Genomic DNA, 16,451 nt, shown 5'->3' on the forward strand with positions numbered 1-16,451 from the left:
CTAAAGGAGCAGATTCTTGGTGTGGTTAGCAAAAAGCAAAAGAAAGTGGTCAAATATACCATCATAAGCATTCTCTTCCTGAGCCTGTTACGAATAAAATGAAACCAATTTTTAGAGACCTGAGTGACCCTGTTTTGCTTAGTACATGTCTTCATGGGGGCACACAGAATACAAATGAAAGTTTCAACCATTGCATAAGGGAAAGATTAACCAAGAATGTTTTTGTAAGACTAAATACATTACAATTTGTTGTACTATGTTTCAGTGATGGAGTGATAAGAAGGTTGGAAGTCCTCAGAATTTTAGGCATAAAATGTGGCTCTAATATGGAAGATCAATTGCTTGCATGTGACAGACAACAGGTGCATGAAGCTGAAAGATTCACTCTTCAGGTTGCCAAAGAAGCAAGAAGTGCTAAAAGATATGCCAAGAGGAAGCTTGAAGGTGAAGAAATGCTGCAGGATGAAGACTATGATTCAGGAATGTTCTGAGGCACGGTACAGTTTAATTGGACTCATGCCTTCATTCGCAATTTCACGCAAGTTGTGTTTTTCAGAATTCAGGTACAAATATTTCCTAAAGTATATAAAGTATTGCTCTAATTTTTTTTCTGTAACTTGCAATAGTCCATACTTATGTAGTAGACCTAAGCTTTATCGCAAATCAACTAAATTATAGAAAAAATAACATTTTTTTATTGGGAAAAAATTATAAAAATTAAAATGTGGGATGTGATATTTTTTATCCTTGAAATATACATAATAGCAGGAATTAAACAGGTCTAGTAACTCAGCCATCATGTCACGCATAACTGGTAAAAATTTGGTCTCCTTCAAATGAATAACATTTGATTAAATGGTGCCTCAATTTGAGGAAGCATTTTGGAAAAAAATTGCATCAATTTCTTTGTAATTTTTTAATAACCCAAAGCAGGCTCAGATATATTCAAAATACTTCCAATTTGTTTAGAAAGTGTGCTGCATTACCTGATATCAACAAAAAATCTGTAAAACATATATACTACAAACAGTGCCTGAAAGAAATTGGTTTTCATTTTTACATAATATTGAGCCGGAAAAGTACCCTGTACCCTTAATGAATAGGTTATGACAGCATTTTACATTTTTAAACTCGGTCAGTAATAACTATACGAAATATTGAAAATCAAATTTATTTTGCCCCTGGCAGTTGTTAGATAGGCAAACCCGCAAGTCGGAATGTGACAGAAGCACCGGGTTCGTCAGTTAGGAGTATAGATAACTATCATACCATATTTTGGCAACCGGTTAAGTTTTATGGCTCATCGTGGTTATGTCCTTTACACCGACAGCAGCTTGGAAAGGCAACTTACCGACCTGAGGTAATTCTTCATCAGCAGCGATGACCGGCAGATGGCGGTGCACTGCAGCAGCCACACCACGCCGTGGTTGACCAGCATACTGATGGTGACCGTGTACGCGACAGCCACACTCGGATGCGCGATGTCGAATATGAACGTCTCCGCTATGACTACCAGGAAAGTGAATAGCGGCACCACCACTGTGAAGAACATCGACGGGCGCCGCAGTCTGAGGTTGAGTTGTGTCCCAGTAGTCCTCAGATACGTCTCCTGCAACAAGTGAACTCTCCACTGGAATCGGGTCAGAGCACAGTCTTCCGCGTCCGCACAGCTGTCTTTCTTTGCGGATGACAGCACCATTGTAATTACTGACAAAACACCTGATCTCTTCGTAGAGAAATTGAATGAAGCCCTCATAGATTGGTCAGCAAATAATGAACTAATGGTGAATATAAAGAAAACTTACAGCAAGAATTTGTTTGTACCACGTTAGAACTTATCGTATCAAGGGGCAGTGACCTATCTTCGGGCTAGAAAGTGCCGGAGGTTTGTAAAGGGACATCCTCCTCTTGCATTACTTTTCCTTAACAGTAGTAGTCGATACCAGAAGTATTTTTCGAATTTTGGACAGATCAATGTTATCTCAGCTGTATTTTTGTAGATTTTCATATAGTTTTATGCACACTATGTTATATTTCAAGCTAAAATGTATGAAAACGAATTACTTTGTTTTCGTTGTTGCAATCGATATTTACAAGCTCTGAATGCATAGTTAAAATTTTTAGAAACATCTAAAATTACAAAATATTTGGCACACTTAAGGTTTATATTATTATTTACGCTATCTAGTACTAACGCGCAGCTTACCAAGCGGGAAGGTGTGCCGGTCCACAGCACGAATCCGCCCAGCGGATTAGTGTCGAGGTCCGGTGTGCCGGTTAGCCAGTGGATGGTTTTTATGGCGCTTTTCAATTTGCCTCGGCTAATACGTGCTGGTTCCCCTTATTCCGCTTCAGCTACACTGCTGGGCAAACACCGTTTCCACGTACGCGTACACCATAATTATTCTACCAAGCACTATTAATCAAATTGCGTGCGTATGGAGTATCGTCTCAGTTGTGTGACTGGATTCGTGATTTACTCTCAGAGAGGTCACAGTTCGTAGTGATGGATGGTAAATCATCGAAGAACAGAAGTGATATCTGGCGTTCCGCAAGGTAGTGTCATAGGCCCTCTGCTGCTCCTGATTTACATAGATGATCTAGGTGACAAGCTGCGCAGCTCCCTTAGATTGTTTGTAGATGACGCTGTAATTTACCGTCTAGTAAAATGATCAGACGATCAATTACAATTACAAAGTGATCTAGAGAGAATTTCTGTATCGTGCAAAAAGTGGTAATTGCACTAAACAAAGAAAAGTGCGAGGTCATCCACATGGGTACTAAAAGAAATCCGATAAATTTTGGGTATACGATAAATCGCACAAACGTAAGGGCTGTCACATTCGACTAAATACCTAGGAATTACAATTACGAGCAACTTAAATTCGAAAGACCACATAGATAATGTTGTGGGGAAGGCGAAGACAGCACTTTGTTGGCAGAACACTTAGAAGACGCAATAAACCCACTAAAGAGACAGCCTACAATACACTTGTCCGTCCTCTGCTGGAATATTGCTGCGCCGTGTGGGATCCTTACCAGGTAGGATTGACGGAGGACATCGAAAAAGTGCAAAGAAGGGCAGCTCGTTTCGTGTTATGGCGCAATAGGGGTGAGACTGTCACTGACATGATACGTGAGTTGGGGTGGCAGTCACTGAAACAAAGGCGGTTTTCTTTGCGGCGAGATCTATTTACGAAATTTCAATCACCAACTTTCTCTTCCGAATGCGAAAATATTTTGCTGACACCCACTTACGTAGGAATAAATGATCATCATAATAAAATAAGAGAAATCAGAGCTCGAACGGAAAGATTTAGGTGTTCCTTTTTCCTACGGGCCATTCGAGAGTGGAGTGGTAGAGAAGTAGTATGAAAATGGTTCGATGAACCCTCTGCCAGGCACTTAAGTGTGAATTGCAGAGTAACCATGTAGATGTAGATGTAAATCTTTTGGGGTTACACTCGTCTGGTATGAGACGTTCTAGGGGGTCCACTGGGGGCTGGGGCGGCGGTGTGGGCGATGGACTGCTGTGGCCTGTTGTGGGGTTGTGAACAACTGAGGGCTACAGCGGGACGAAGCCTCTCCGTCGTTTCTAGGTCCCCAGTTTAATACATACCTACATACTGTTTATTATGTTTATTTCTGAGTTCATTTATAAAATAGTAATCTAAACTAATAGAAATAGCACTAGTAAGCATGCCTCTGATGTGATCGGACGCATTTTTGTGTTTTGGACGAACGACGTAATTTCGGCTTTGTTAATGTGAAAATTCAAATGACAGTGTGATACAGTAAAATGTGAGACAATAAATTAACGTGAATACAAAAATTCTGCGTAGATAGTTTTCAGAATTATTTAGATCAATTGAACCACGAGAACCTAAAGCGTGAGAATTTCAGTTCAAGTATCAGACCCCTAGGCGTGAAGAACTCGAGTCAACTGTGCGAGAAAAGATAAGTAAAAAGTTTATTGTAAAACTTACTCCTCTCGAATCTTCTGGAAAGACTTCACCATCGTGGACAGTAGCAGCAACAAGAAAGGGAGGGGCAGATTACAGGTTCACTGCGCGGTGGTCGGCCACGACTGATGTGGTTGTTGTCTGGAGTGGCGCAAGCCGGAAACGTGATTGGCGAGGCGTGTCTGATGGGCGGAGAGAATCAGCCGCGAACGAGGGTCTACTCGGTGCCTGATCGAGCTATTTTATTGCTGAAGTAGCAGTGCTTGATCGGGAAACGTGAAACCTGCATTTGTGGCTTTGCAAGTACGTCGAAGCCGACGTTTGAATTAAGGTATGATTGTACTGTACCTCTATTAAGAGTTTACTGAGGAGGCCTCTTTAAACTGTTCACTGCTGTAGTCACGGTCTATCTCTTGTGAATTATAGATTACTATTTGTAATTCGGATACAAGGCGTGGAATTTAACAGTGGTCATTCCCTTGAAATGTGCCAATGGTATTTCTAAAGGAGCACTAAAGGCATCTCATAAGGCACCAGAGTACTAGAGCGGTGTTTCTTTAATAGTTTTGTAGCAGTCTGACGCTGATGACTTCATTACAGGTGCTTGCATATTGTTTGTTAAGCTGATGAAACGTTGTTCTTTCCTGTGTGTAACATATGCCTGTTGAAAATTACTGAAACTGGTGTCTGAGTCCTATGTTTACGAGAGTACCGTCTGCGTCGATGAACTCCATATAATGTTGCTCCTGTGGAAGGAAAACACGCCTTATACGTGTTTGTGTTGCTGAATCACTGGAGAGAATAACGGAAGTCGTTGAGGTGTGTTGCAATAGTAGGAAAGCAGTATTTTGTATTCATTACAGATTTCTGCAAATGATACTGTAAAAGATGTTCACATACTGGGCTCTAACCTGTATCGACAGCTAATGGCCTCAATGATCACGGTTTGTTCGATAAACATGGAAAATCAAGATGATTGTATTGTGGTTTTATAACAGTAATAATTTTGGATTTTGTATTTGCTGATTTTTTAAATTTCTTGTCTTAATAACAACTTGTGTCGTCTTTGCTTATCAAAAACTATATTATGGAACCTTAAGGATGGAAACTGTTTTTTAAGATTCTGCTACAGCGATTTAATTTTTAGTAGCTTTATCTTGTTAGTCATTCTTACATTAACTTGCTATTATTATATTGTACTAGTTAAACTATTTATTACTGGGGTCACTATTGTGTAATTTGATCATTAAGTATGACCTTGTATAGTATACTCAGTCAATTGACTCTACGTGTAATTACTTTGGGTCCAACTCCCTGCTTCCATTGCAAGTTTGAAGAGGCAAAATGTACTGTCTAACAAAAAAAGTGAAGCAGCCTGAAGACATGGTCGGATGTTAACGCAACTTCGTACATGTACATACCGTCAGCTGAAATGTAAATGAGTTGCAGCTCTCTGGGATGCACAGAACGTGCTCCTAGTGGTGTTACCAGGACTAAGGTTGAAGGATCACAGAAATGATGACGGAGATGCCGCGAACTCGAGTGCGACAGCCATCAGCGTATGACAGAGATTGGAAGGGCTCTCTGTTATGATGGAACCAAGGTAACCCCTGAGGGCCGGCAAACCATATTACACCGCAGAGGACTGGGTTGTCTATGTCCAAGGTGTGCCAAAAGCGCCATGGTAAACACCAGCTACTTACATAAAAGATAATGAAAACAGACATTCCGAGCACTACTTCCTGCATGTGGAGCTCGAGCCACGGCCTGCAGGAAGTAACACTACACCAAAACCTGATTGGCTGGAGACAGCTATTTAGGGATTAGAACCAGCCTCGAAGTTCTGTCCAATCCAGATGCCAACCTTGTGGACTTCGACCGCTGAAGATTACGTCTTCGTCTCTGAATTGGAGTTTTACTAGTGTGTGTGTGTGTGTGTGTGTGTGTGTGTGTGTGTGTGTGTGTGTTTGTGTGTGTGTGTTACCACGAACCTTTGTGGAAAATTAGAAAGGAACTTTTGTTTGCCTCTCTTAGGAGACTTTTACTGGTATCGTTATTGTTGCCTTTCTTTTGTGGTTCAGTCATCAACCTTGTGAACTTACATAAATTAATGTTGTGTTTGTGAAAAATTGCCAACTTTCACACACAAGAGTCTCATTATTGGTCTTAATTTGAGCGGGTGGTCGAATAGTGCAATATCCAGATCTGAATATCATTTGGTTGTCACAGTGGGCCGACATTGGACTACATGGGAACGTGGCGGTAGGGACACTCGTTGTCGAGGTTCCGCTCGAACAAGGCTGATCACCATGAGGGAGGATCGTCGTATTGTGCAGCAAGCATAACTTGAGCTGCCATTTGAGAACACCACCGCACCATTGCTCTGAGACTTTCAGCACCCCTACTAGGGAATTGCCGTCCTATGCATAGCCTGACATCGACACCATAACGCAAGCAGCTGCGCTTCGAGTGTTTTTGTGATAGGTAAATATGGACTGCTATTGAATGGCGTCGCATCGAGTTCAGTGATGCCCAGATCTGTCCCCGATAGAACATCTTGAACCGGCTCTAATGTCTACTCCGTCGCATTTACAATACACAGGATATTAGGAACCAATTGCGAGAGTTGCAGGCCAGTTTGACTTGGAGGAGGATACAGTGACTTTGTTACATCCTTCCCGAGCGAATCAGGAAATGCATCTAGATCGGAGGGAATGGAGTATAATACTGAGATGTGGACTCATACTGCGAAGTTCTTAGCCAATTTGAGTCGATTTTGTTGTCACTGAAATAATATCACGTACTCTCTCAACCCGTGAAATTTCTTTTCAGTTACCCATACTCTTGGGGATGATTCAATTTTTTCGTTAGTCAGTATATTATCGTCGAATTACATGTAGGTGATAGCCTCAAAGATTACGTAACAAACACACAATTTTTTAGGGATGAATATCGGCAGGCAGTTGAAGTGGAATGAGCGCACCAAGATAATAGCAAAGGGAATGTCATGATGTTATGACGTTAGACTCCTGTCATTGGTGAGTAACTTCTAGTGCCTCGTAGTTATATAGCTTTCCTATCTACGCTGTGTCGAAAGTTATGTATTGCTTTCGTGGATTAAGTGCACAAAAGGTGGCTACGATATTCATGCTACAGAGAAGTGCAATAAGAATAGTAACGGAAGACAATAATCAGACCATTTGTCAAAGTCTGTTTACAGATTTAGCGATTCCAACTACGTCTTACGAGTAGATCTACCAACCCAGTAGGGTCATTAAAGCAAACATTAGTAACTGTTACACAAATAGGTCCACTCAAGATCGGGCAACTATAGCCACTCTTAACTCGCACATATCGAGTAGAAGAAAGTAAATAAAAACAACTAATCCCTATTAGCGAATAAAAATGTACTACAAACTGACCAAGGGAATGAGAGAGATAATTAAAAACAATACAGTTAACGAGTTCCAGCACAACAAAACTGTTGAACAGTTCGATACAAATTAATTGAAACTACTCGCATTACCAAGCGACACTTTGTCGAAGCGTATCAGTTCGTAACAATCTGTGAACTGGTACTATCGTGTCCCGCTGTGACAAATTTCATCAGAATCATTTGACTCTGAGGCAGCAGAGAGCAGTTTGCTGCCTAAGTACGATCAGTTGTACGTAAAATAGATGGTAGGATGCGATTCAGCGGTAGCGTATGGGAAACTACTGTTTGTGTGCAAAAGATATTGCACACAAAACTCGTACGGCTCATACTCGGATACTGCTCATATGTCTAGGACCCATTTCAGGTCGTACTAATAGCGAACGTCGATCTTAGATAGAGAAAAAGGCAAAAAGAAAATGTTGACCCCAAATCTCAGTGTTTATCTACGTATTTAAGGTACAATTTTCAAAATTTTCGGCAGGTACGAATGTCACATACAACATATTTAGAAGTAAATAGGTCGGTGATGAGATCTCAGACACTTCTCTGCGAGACTTTCATAGAGGCCTAGAGCGTCTTTTATTTCTTTCTTTCTTTCTCTCTCTCTCTCTCTTTTTTTCTTTTTTACGGCAGGTGACCAATCACGATAATTGTTATCAAATCGTACACATAGCTTCCAAGCTATTGTTACACAGACACACCGGTAGCCTTGACATGTGTGAAAGGGGTAACTAACGAACATGTATGAGTCTGCCAACTATTTGAAAAGCGAACGTCTGGTTTATACGTACCTTGTTCCCACAAGGAGCAACAACCTGAGAAGTGGTAGTGATCTACTACCTCTCTGACCTCCCTCTTTTCCCGCTACTTAAGTTACACAGCCAGCCTAGTAGGTTAAGATGAGGAATGATAGTGGAAAAAACTATTAACATATGTTGTCTTTAATTTGAGACTGGTTCTGGAGTTTTGGTGCAAGGATATGAAGGGAAAGATTAAAAATAAGAGGCTGCTTGTGGGAGCAGAAACCTTTTAGCAATAAGCAATTCGACTCGTCTCAATCTTCGAAGCCAGAGAGAAGACATAGTACTCACCTAGGAAAAGTTTTTTTTTAAATAGTTAGCATGATTGTAAAATGAAAGATTTGCCAGTGGTGGAACGAGTGTAGCATGTGATAACACCTTCTTCTTTTCTTTGGCAGACGTTTTAACTTACCAACTGTTGCCTGTTCTCAGGTGCCACATACTTCTGTCCTGTCACTTTCCTTCTGATAGAACTCTTCTTTCCATTGCTTTGGTTATAGTTACCCTCCACATTGCCCTCATCCTCCATCAATTCACTCAACTCCTTCTCCCAGGCGGAGAGCAGTTGAACGAACATTGTGGCCATCGCTGTTCCTCCTTTCGTCTGACATATCAACACCATCTCAATGCTCTAGCATCAATCCTGTCTGCGACTGATTCCACCGCGCCCCTCTCCATTATTACATATTCACTCCTCAGTCTATCCAGGCAGGTCGCGATTCAAGCATCTCACCCTCATGCTCTGCTGTAATACATCCATTTTGACAGGCTCAATTTTCCCCCTTTGTATCTCATTCAATGTCCAACACTCTGAGCCATATGACAGAATGTTTCTAGCCACAGAACGTAGCACCACTTTCTTTATTCGTATGAGTATGCGCGACTTGAAAGGATACAATTTAATGAACTAATCGCTATACTCGCTTGACTTAACCTACGGGGTATGTCCACTTCACGCTGCCCAGTCTTATGATTAGTGAACCCATATTTTAGAACACTTCCAAATTTTTTACCCAGCCAAACTCAAAATCCAAATTATCACCTTACCCATTTCCAACAACAAGATATTCTGTTTTATTCATTTTGACAGTTAAGCACATCGTTTGAAAGCATCCATTAACTTTCTCATTTGATACATTGCCTCATCCTTATCAAGAGCCATAAGTACTTGATCGTCAGCAAACAGTGATCAGTGCAAACACTGATGCTGCACTGCCACACCAAAACGTCTGCACTGTCTGTTCGAGTAACCAAGAACAACTTCTAAATACGAGTCTCACTCCAAAAGAAATGCACACTTTTTTAATCCATCTTTTATTCTACATGTTTGAAAGTTTTACAGTGTGTAGATACGTTCTTTAGGAACAATATTTTCATTTCTCCACATAATTTCCATCCCTCTCAACTGCCTTACGCTATCTAGGAACCAGCGCCTGTATATCCGCACGGTAAAATTCTGGACCAACCTGATAGAGCCACTGTTTGGCAGCGCGCACAAGGGAGTCATCATCTTCAAACGTTGTTCCACGAAGAGAGTCTCTCAGTTTCCCAAAGAGATAATAGTTACATGGAGCCAGGTGAGGACTGTAAGGCGGGTGTTTCAGTGTTGTCCATCCGAGTTTTATGATTGCTTCCATGGTTTTTTGACTGACATGTGGCCCTGCATTGTCGTGCAACAGCAAAACATCCTGCTTTTGCCGATGTGGTCGAACACGACTCAGTCGAGCTTGAAGTTCCTTCATTGTCGTCACATATGCATGAGAATTTATGGTGGCTCCACTTGGCATAATGTCCACAAGCAAGACTGCTTCGGAATCGAAAAACACCGTAGCCATAACTTTTCCAGCAGGAGGCGTGTTTTTAAATTTTTTTTTTCTTGGGTGAATTTGCATGATGCCACTCCATTGACTGCCTCTTCGTCTCTGGTGAAAAATGATGGAGCCATGTTTCATTACCTGTCACAATTCTTCCAAGAAATTCATCTCCACCATTCTCGTACTGTTCCAAAAGTTCGCTGCATACCGTCTTTCTTGTTTCTTTGTGAGCCACTGTCAACATCCTGGGAAACCACCTGGCACAAACCTTTTTTAACGCCAACAGTTTCAGTATTCTGCAAACACTTCCTTCTCCTATCCCAACGTAGCGTGACAATTCGTTCACTGTGATGCGTCTGTCAGAAGACACCAATTCGCTAATTCTCTGCACATTGTCTGGAGTGTGTGCAGTACGAGGCCTGCCACTTTCATACTGTAACTTGCTTGCCCACCGACTAACTGTACTGCGATCGACTGCAGCATCTCCATACAACTTTTTCAACCCCTTCTGGATGTTCCCCACTGTCTCGTTTTCACCGGACAGAAATTCTGTGACAGCACGTTGCTTCTGACGAAAGTCAAGTGTAGCAGCCATCTTGAAGACATGCTGTGACGGCGCCACTCACGGGAACAGGTTGAACTAAATTAGAAAACAAGCGGGAAGGATGTACACTCCTGGAAATTGAAATAAGAACACCGTGAATTCATTGTCCCAGGAAGGGGAAACTTTATTGACACATTCCTGGGGTCAGATACATCACATGATCACACTGACAGAACCACAGGCACATAGACACAGGCAACAGAGCATGCACAATGTCGGCACTAGTACAGTGTATATCCACCTTTCGCAGCAATGCAGGCTGCTATTCTCCCATGGAGACGATCGTAGAGATGCTGGATGTAGTCCTGTGGAACGGCTTGCCATGCCATTTCCACCTGGCGCCTCAGTTGGACCAGCGTTCGTGCTGGACGTGCAGACCGCGTGAGACGACGCTTCATCCAGTCCCAAACATGCTCAATGGGGGACAGATCCGGAGATCTTGCTGGCCAGGGTAGTTGACTTACACCTTATAGAGCACGTTGGGTGGCACGGAATACATGCGGACGTGCATTGTCCTGTTGGAACAGCAAGTTCCCTTGCCGGTCTAGGAATGGTAGAACGATGGGGTCGATGACGGTTTGGATGTACCGTGCACTATTCAGTGTCCCCTCGACGATCACCAGTGGTGTACGGCCAGTGTAGGAGATCGCTCCCCACACCATGATGCCGGGTGTTGGCCCTGTGTGCCTCGGTCGTATGCAGTCCTGATTGTGGCGCTCACCTGCACGGCGCCAAACACGCATACGACCATCATTGGCACCAAGGCAGAAGCGACTCTCATCGCTGAAGACGACACGTCTCCATTCGTCCCTCCATTCACGCCTGTCGCGACACCACTGGAGGCGGGCTGCACGATGTTGGGGCGTGAGCGGAAGACGGCCTAACGGTGTGCGGGACCGTAGCCCAGCTTCATGGAGACGGTTGCGAATGGTCCTCGCCGATACCCCAGGAGCAACAGTGTCCCTAATTTGCTGGGAAGTGGCGGTGCGGTCCCCTACGGCACTGCGTAGGATCCTACGGTCTTGGCGTGCATCCGTGCGTCGCTGCGGTCCGGTCCCAGGTCGACGGGCACGTGCACCTTCCGCCGACCACTGGCGACAACATCGATGTACTGTGGAGACCTCACGCCCCACGTGTTGAGCAATTCGGCGGTACGTCCACCCGGCCTCCCGCATGCCCACTATACGCCCTCGCTCAAAGTCCGTCAACTGCACATACGGTTCACGTCCACGCTGTCGCGGCATGCTACCAGTGTTAAAGACTGCGATGGAGCTCCGTATGCCACGGCAAACTGGCTGACACTGACGGCGGCGGTGCACAAATGCTGCGCAGCTAGCGCCATTCGACGGCCAACACCGCGGTTCCTGGTGTGTCCGCTGTGCCGTGCGTGTGATCATTGCTTGTACAGCCCTCTCGCAGTGTCCGGAGCAAGTATGGTGGGTCTGACACACCGGTGTCAATGTGTTCTTTTTTCCATTTCCAGGAGTGTATCTACACACTGTAAAACTTTCACACATGCAGAATGAAAACTGTATTTTTATAAAAATAGTGTGCATTTCTTTTGGAGTGACCCTAGTACAATTTCAATAAGGTTGGTAACATAGAATATACTTGTCTTAATCCTTTTCTAGTTTTAAAACTTTCTGATATCTTAATGCCAAACTTCGCAACTGCCTCACATTGGCGATACATTCTTTCCATCAAATCTACTGACGCACTGCTAATATAATTTGTTTCAATTTACTGTAACATGATGGACAGTTTGGAACAATTTTGCTGTAAAATGAAGCAATTTGTTACAATTTTACTGTAACATAGTGATTATAGGGAGGTGAAATTTCATGTAGTCTCCACTGTGCAATAGCATAAGACGACGTTTTGTACTGTAAAGTTAAGCTAATACCCTAAAATTGGGTCACAAATCATGTTTGGCTGACTTTGATATCGGATTTACCTGAATTAAGACGAATTTTTGACAATTTTAGATGTAGGAATCGTGGCGCTTACTTTGGCACAAAAATCAAAATCTTCTCATTGATAAGTGACCTTCAAGCTGCAAGTTAGATCAGCAGGAATGCCGATGTATGTTTTGTAGTACTATAGAACAAATTTTTATGTATTTTTTTAATATGTGGTGCAAAGACTGAATGATATTCATAAACCAGTTGTTTATTTCATTAGTACAAATGAATGAGCTATATGTGTTTTCATAAGTAATACAGACAATTTGGATGTGAAATACTTTATTTGAGAGTCCATGGTGCCTTGTAAAATGTGGTGCAATAATCGAAGTTTGGTCATCATCAGTGAACCGAAACCTGTAAGTTTCATCAGTAGTGCCAATATTTGAGTCATGTGTTCTTTTATGTTACAGAAGAAAAAATTACGACTGTAATGCCATGTATATTTTCTGCTGGAAATCTTACGTATTTTGAGCAACACTTTTAGTTTGGTATGAAGATCGAATTTTCGATTGTGATCAGAGATCTGCAGTTATGATTACATACCACGATATGCAACCTGTGTGTGTGTGTGTGTGTGTGTGTGTGTGTAAAACCTTGTTCGATCATTGTCTTTGGCAATTTTTGCATTCGTATGCCATGCATTGTGAAAGTCTCCTTGCCTATTACAAAAACATGCAGTCAAAGTGATACACCACAATTAGGATTTAGTAAAAAAAAAAAAAAAAAAAAAAAACGTTTGCCCTTCCTAAATGATGCATAGTCAGTTCGTTTCGTTAGCCTTTGGCTATGATGTAGTTTACATTTCGCATTATGATTAGATTTTGGTATTATTTAGTGGTAGATTACGAAAATACAGTCTGTAAACGTTTCCGAGCCTGGTAAATGTCGCAGCCTTCCTCAAAAGTTGGTTGTGTATATAACCTCGAGTAGGCCTAGATCAAATGTAATAAAAAGATATATTAGCTTGTCAATACCATCGATTATATTTTTCTAGTATAGAACGTGATGCATTACATTCTTCATCTTTCCGCTCTCGCTGCTTAAAATGTTTCATGGTGATGTGATGCGTTAGCAAACACATTAAAATTTTTTGAAATCAATTTGAGACATGAGAATAGTGTAGTCAAACATACATACACTGAAATAAGCAAACATACATACACTGTATAATAAGCAAACATACATACACTGAAATAAGCGTGAACGTAACATTTAAATCTTCACATAAACACTGTGTGTATGTGTGTGTGTGTGTGTGTGTGTGTGTTTGTGTAAGTGTTGTTATGCTATTCACTCCTAAAATGATACTTGGTCATATTTGTTGATTTATAGTTATAGGACAATTTTGTTAGGGAATTAGCGTCATGGCAATTAACTGGGGAGTTCCTAGTCAAGCTTTACGTGTCAAGTACATGTCATACGTTCATCCCAATCTTTCACTAACCGACGTTAATTTACACTGCTTATTTGTTTGTGTCAGCTATCACTTCTTGCATGCAAATCACAGTATTCTAGCCGACATATGTTTCGTGCAAATCAGGTGAGTTTTTACTCAAACCCTTATTTAGGCACAAGAATGAAATGTCAACTGTCTGCTTAGAACGTTATTTTTTAGCCATATACAACAACGTAAACACGGGAATAGCATGGGGACACTTACCGTACTATAAGACGCACTGTTATCTTCGAAAAATTGCCTAAAATTCAGGTGCTTCCTATGTTGTTGTTCTTGTGGTCTTCAGTCCTGAGACTGGTTTGATGCAGCTCTCCATGCCACTCTATCCTGTGCAAGCTTCTTCATCTCCCAGTATCTACTACAACCTACATCCTTCTGAATCTGTACAGTGTATTCATCTCTTGGTCTCCCTCTACGATTTTTACCCTCCGCGCTGCCCTCCAATACTAAATTGGTGATCCCATGATGCCTCGGAACATGTCCTACCAACCGATCCCTTCTTCTGGTCAAGTTGTGCCACAAACTTCTCTTCCCCCAATCCTATTTAATACCTCCTCATTAGTTATATGATCTACCCATCTAATCTTCATCATTCTTCTGTAGCACCACATTTCGAAAGCTTCTATTCTCTTCTTGTCCAAACTAGTTATCGTCCATGTTTCACTTCCATACATGGCTACGCTCCATACAAATACTTTCAGGAACGACTTCCTGACACTTAAATCTACCGGGTGATCAAAAAGTCAGTATAAATTTGAAAACAGAATAAATCACGGAATAATGTAGATAGAGAGGTAAAAATTGACACACATGCTTGGAATGACATGGGGTTTTAAGAGAACAAAAAAAAGTATTGCTAGAGGCGTGAAAGATCTCTTGCGCTCGTCGTTTGGTGATGATCGTGTGCTCAGCCGCCACTTTAGTCATGCTAGGCCTACCAGGTCCCCAGACCTCAGTCTGTGCAATTATTGGTTTTGGGGTTACCTGAAGTCGCAAGTGTATCGTGATCGACCGACATCTCTAGGGATGCTGAAAGACAACATCCGACGCAAGTGCCTCACCATAACTCCGGACATTCTTTACAGTGCTGTTCACAACATTATTCCTCGACTACAGCTATTGAAGAGGAATGATGGTGGACATATTGAGCATTTCCTGTAAAGAACATCATCTTTGCTTTGTCTTACTTTGTTTGCTATTTTGATCAGATGAAGCGACATCTGTCGGAAATTTTTTAAACTTTTGTACTTTTTTCGTTCTAATAAAACCCCATGTCTTCCCAAGCATGTGTGTCAATATTTACCTCTCTATCTACATTATTCCGTGATTTATTCTGTTTTCAAATTTATACTGACTTTTTGATCATCCGGTATACTCGATGTTAACAAATTTCTCTTCTTCAGAAACGCTTTCCTTGCCATTGCCAGTCTACATTTTATATCCTCTCTACTTCGACCATCATCAGGTATTTTGCTCTCGAAATAGCAAAACTCCTTTACTACTTTAAGTGTCTCATTTCCTAATCTAATTCCCTCAGCATAACCCGACTTAATTCGACTACATTCCATTATTCTCGTTTTACTTTTGTTGATTTTCAACTTATATCCTCCTTTCAAGACGCTATCCATTCCATTCAACTGCTCTTCCAAGCCCTTTGCTGTCTCTGACAGAATTACAATGTCTTCGGCGAACCTCAAAGTTTTTATTTCTTCTCCAAGGATTTTAATACCTACTACGAATTTTTCTTTTGTTTCCTTCACTCCTTGCTGAGTATACAGATTGAATAACATCGGGGATAGGCTACAACCCTGTCTCACTCCCTTCCCAACCACTGCTTCCCTTTCATGCCCCTCGACTCTTATAACCGTCATCTGGTTTCTGTACAAATTGTAAATAGCCTTTCGCTCCCTGTATTTTACCCCTGCCACCTTCAGGATTTGAAAGAGAATATTCCAGTCCACATTGTCAAAAGCTTTCTCTTAGTCTACAAATACTAGAAACGTAAGTTAGCCTTTCCTTAATCTTTCTTCTAAGATAAGTCGTAGGGTCAGTATTGCCTCACGTATTCCAATATTTCTACGTAATCCAAACTGATGTTCCCCGAGGTCAGCTTCTACCCGTTTTCCCATTCGTCTGTAAAGAATTCGCGTTAGTATTTTGCATCCCTGACTTATTAAACTGATTATTCGGTAATTTTCACATCTGTCAACACCTGCTTTCTTTGGGATTGGAATTATTATATTCTTCATCAGTTTGGATTCCGTAGAAACACTGGAACACGTGAGGCAATACTGACCTTACGACTTATCTTAGAAGAAAGATTAAGGAAAGGAAAACCTACGTTCCTAGCATTTGTAGACTTAGAGAAAGCTTTTGACAATGTTGACTGGAATACTCTCTTTCAAATTCTAAAGG

General features: G+C 41.7%; 1 protein-coding gene across 1 annotated transcript in view; it reads right to left on the bottom strand.

Annotated features, from left to right (window-relative positions):
- Positions 1 to 1,318: 1,318 nt before the first annotated feature.
- The window catches only part of LOC126260726 (gustatory and odorant receptor 24-like), a 37,494-nt gene continuing 22,361 nt past the window's right edge, over positions 1,319 to 16,451 (bottom strand). Inside the window, exon 3 of the mRNA XM_049958064.1 lies at positions 1,319 to 1,609. Coding sequence (XP_049814021.1) covers positions 1,319 to 1,609 — 291 coding nt within the window. The remainder of the gene's footprint in view (positions 1,610 to 16,451) is intronic.

This window comes from Schistocerca nitens, chromosome 5 (assembly GCF_023898315.1).
Source record: "Schistocerca nitens isolate TAMUIC-IGC-003100 chromosome 5, iqSchNite1.1, whole genome shotgun sequence".
NCBI classification, from domain to species: domain Eukaryota; kingdom Metazoa; phylum Arthropoda; class Insecta; order Orthoptera; family Acrididae; genus Schistocerca; species Schistocerca nitens.